Below are 2,352 nucleotides of genomic sequence, written 5' to 3'. Positions count from 1 at the left end.
TAAAGTGTCTAAAGTGTCATGAAAATCACTCTATAAATAACATGTACTATTATCATTATTATTACGCAACACTGAAATATTATTATGTCACATTTGATCAACTCATGAACGCCTACATTCAGTTCTAATGTTACTTTATGTATATTTAAATGAAACATTCATGTATTTATTGGAATATTTCTGGTTTTGGCAGCTTCTGTCCTCCATAATTTAATCTCTTCATGTTATTTACACGTTTCTGTCACAGATAGTTTTTCAATGCAGGTTTGGACGGATCAGAGCTCAGAGAGATGAACACAGGTGTGATGTGATGTTTTGGACCAATCAGAGCTCAGCGGTGACTCGGACGTGACTCGGATGGACTTCGGCGTGACTTGGGCGTCAGATGCCCATGTAGGTGTTCATCTTGCTGAGGGCGTCGCAGACAGTGTTGAGGTCGCTGCGCAGGTCCTGCACCACGTTCTCGATGCCGCGGGTGTCTTTGAGCAGGTCGATGCTCTGAGTGTACGGGTTGTAGTACACCGAGAACGGACGCTTGATCGTCTTCGCAAACTCCCTGTGAGGAGACAGAGGACACGCCGTCAGCAGGTCATGTGACACGACGTCTGGTCAAGTTGCACTGGCTCCCTGTAAAGTCCAGGGTTGGATTTAAAATCCTCCTCCTTACTTACAAAGCTCTAAATGGTCAGGCTCCATCCTATCTGTCACAGCTCATAGTTCCCTATCAAACCTCAAGATCACTGCGCTCTGAAAATGCAGGGTTACTTGTGGTTCCCAAAGTCTCAAAAAGTAGGTTAGGAACCAGAGCCTTCAGCTACCACGCTCCTCTTTTATGGAACCATCTTCCAGTTTCAGTCAGGGAGGCAGACACCATCCCCATTTTTGAGGGTAGACTTAAGACCTTCCTCTTTGATAAAGTTTATAGTTAGGGCTGGCTCAGGTTTCCTGGACCAGCCCATAGTTAGGCTGACATAGGTTTAACCTGCCGGGGGACTTCCTCTGATACACTGAGCTCCTTTTTCCTTCTCTTGTTCCCTCCATCTGCAAACGCTCATGTCTGTTCACTGCATTACACTAACTCTGTTGCCTCTACAGAGTGTTCCTGCATCCTTGTTTCCTAGTTTTCCCCAATCCTGGCCACAGTCTTGGCTGTGCCTGATCGTGGTGATAGCTGTGCTGGTGCTGTGATCCTGCCTTTGGTTGTGCTCGTGCTGTGGCTGCACTGATACTGTACCCCCGGCTCGCCCAGATTGTGGTCTTGGTTTTGCCGTTGCTGTGGTCCTGTCTGTCTCTGAGTTGTTCCTCGGGTGATGTGAGGGTCGAAGGGCAGAGGGATGGTGCCTGCTGTAAAGCCTTCTGAGGCATACTGTGTTTTGTGATAATGGGCTTTATAAATAAAATTGACTTGACTCAAACCTCAGAAGGAGAACATGAGTAAAAAAAATCACCAAAATGACATGTATCTAAGCCAGAAACTGTACAAACAGAAGTTATGGTTGGATTTTGAAATTTCCGTCAGTTCTTGAACACGTCACGTGGAACGAGCAGAACCACCGCGAGACAGCCGCAAGGCTTTTTTTCAGCTCCACCTTTGACCTCTGACCCTCTGCGTGCAGCCGATGTCGACTCCAAATGTTTCTCACCTCATCTTCTCTTTGGCTTCCTCGAAGCTCTCCGACACAAAGTAGACCTCCTGGAAGGTCGTGATGAGACACTCCTGGTTACAGGTCGTCCTCGGGTCAAACATACGCACACACGCCTGATCTGACAGGGCATGCTGGGAAACAAACAAACAAACAGCACATCATCTCTGTGGATCTATTTTATTGAAAAATTAAAGCTGGATTTGTTTCTCATATATGAAACTGCCTGAACTTTCTTCATCATCAAACTTCAACATCAGTTTTTTTCTGTGAAACATTTTCTGTTTTTCTCTTTTTATTTTAAACTCAACTATTTTCTTTGATTTTTTTAATCTGAAGGTTCAACAGGTCAACAAATCGCAATATAAACATACACGCGTATATATACACACACACACACACACACATACAGTATATACACATAAACGCACACATATATACACATATATAGACACACCCAAACACACACATAAGAGTATATACACACAGACACACACACACAGACACACATATACACACAGACACACACACATTGACACATATAGACACAGAAACACACACACACACACACAGACACATACACAGACATATACACACTATTCACATCTGTTTATAAACAACATTTTGGTTTCTGGGAAATATTTCTGCATTTTTAACTATTTCATGACACTGAAAACAAAACAATTCATCAATTTATCATAAAATAACT

The 2,352-nt window shown here is 43.5% G+C and overlaps 1 protein-coding gene across 1 annotated transcript; it reads right to left on the bottom strand.

The window, feature by feature from the left end:
- Positions 1-19: 19 nt before the first annotated feature.
- On the bottom strand, positions 20-1,777 carry LOC121966564 (tryptophan 5-hydroxylase 2-like; the record flags this gene model as incomplete). The annotated part of the gene is made up of 2 exons (XM_042516640.1): positions 20-556; positions 1,644-1,777. Coding segments are annotated over 2 exons (309 nt in total), but the record flags the coding sequence as incomplete, so codon positions are not given.
- Between the last annotated feature and the right edge of the window lie 575 nt (positions 1,778-2,352).

This window comes from Plectropomus leopardus, unplaced genomic scaffold (assembly GCF_008729295.1).
Source record: "Plectropomus leopardus isolate mb unplaced genomic scaffold, YSFRI_Pleo_2.0 unplaced_scaffold25074, whole genome shotgun sequence".
In the NCBI taxonomy this organism is placed as follows: Eukaryota; Metazoa; Chordata; class Actinopteri; order Perciformes; family Serranidae; genus Plectropomus; species Plectropomus leopardus.
The sequence above is the reverse complement of the archived record's forward strand: the minus strand, read 5'-3'. Positions and strand labels throughout refer to the sequence as shown.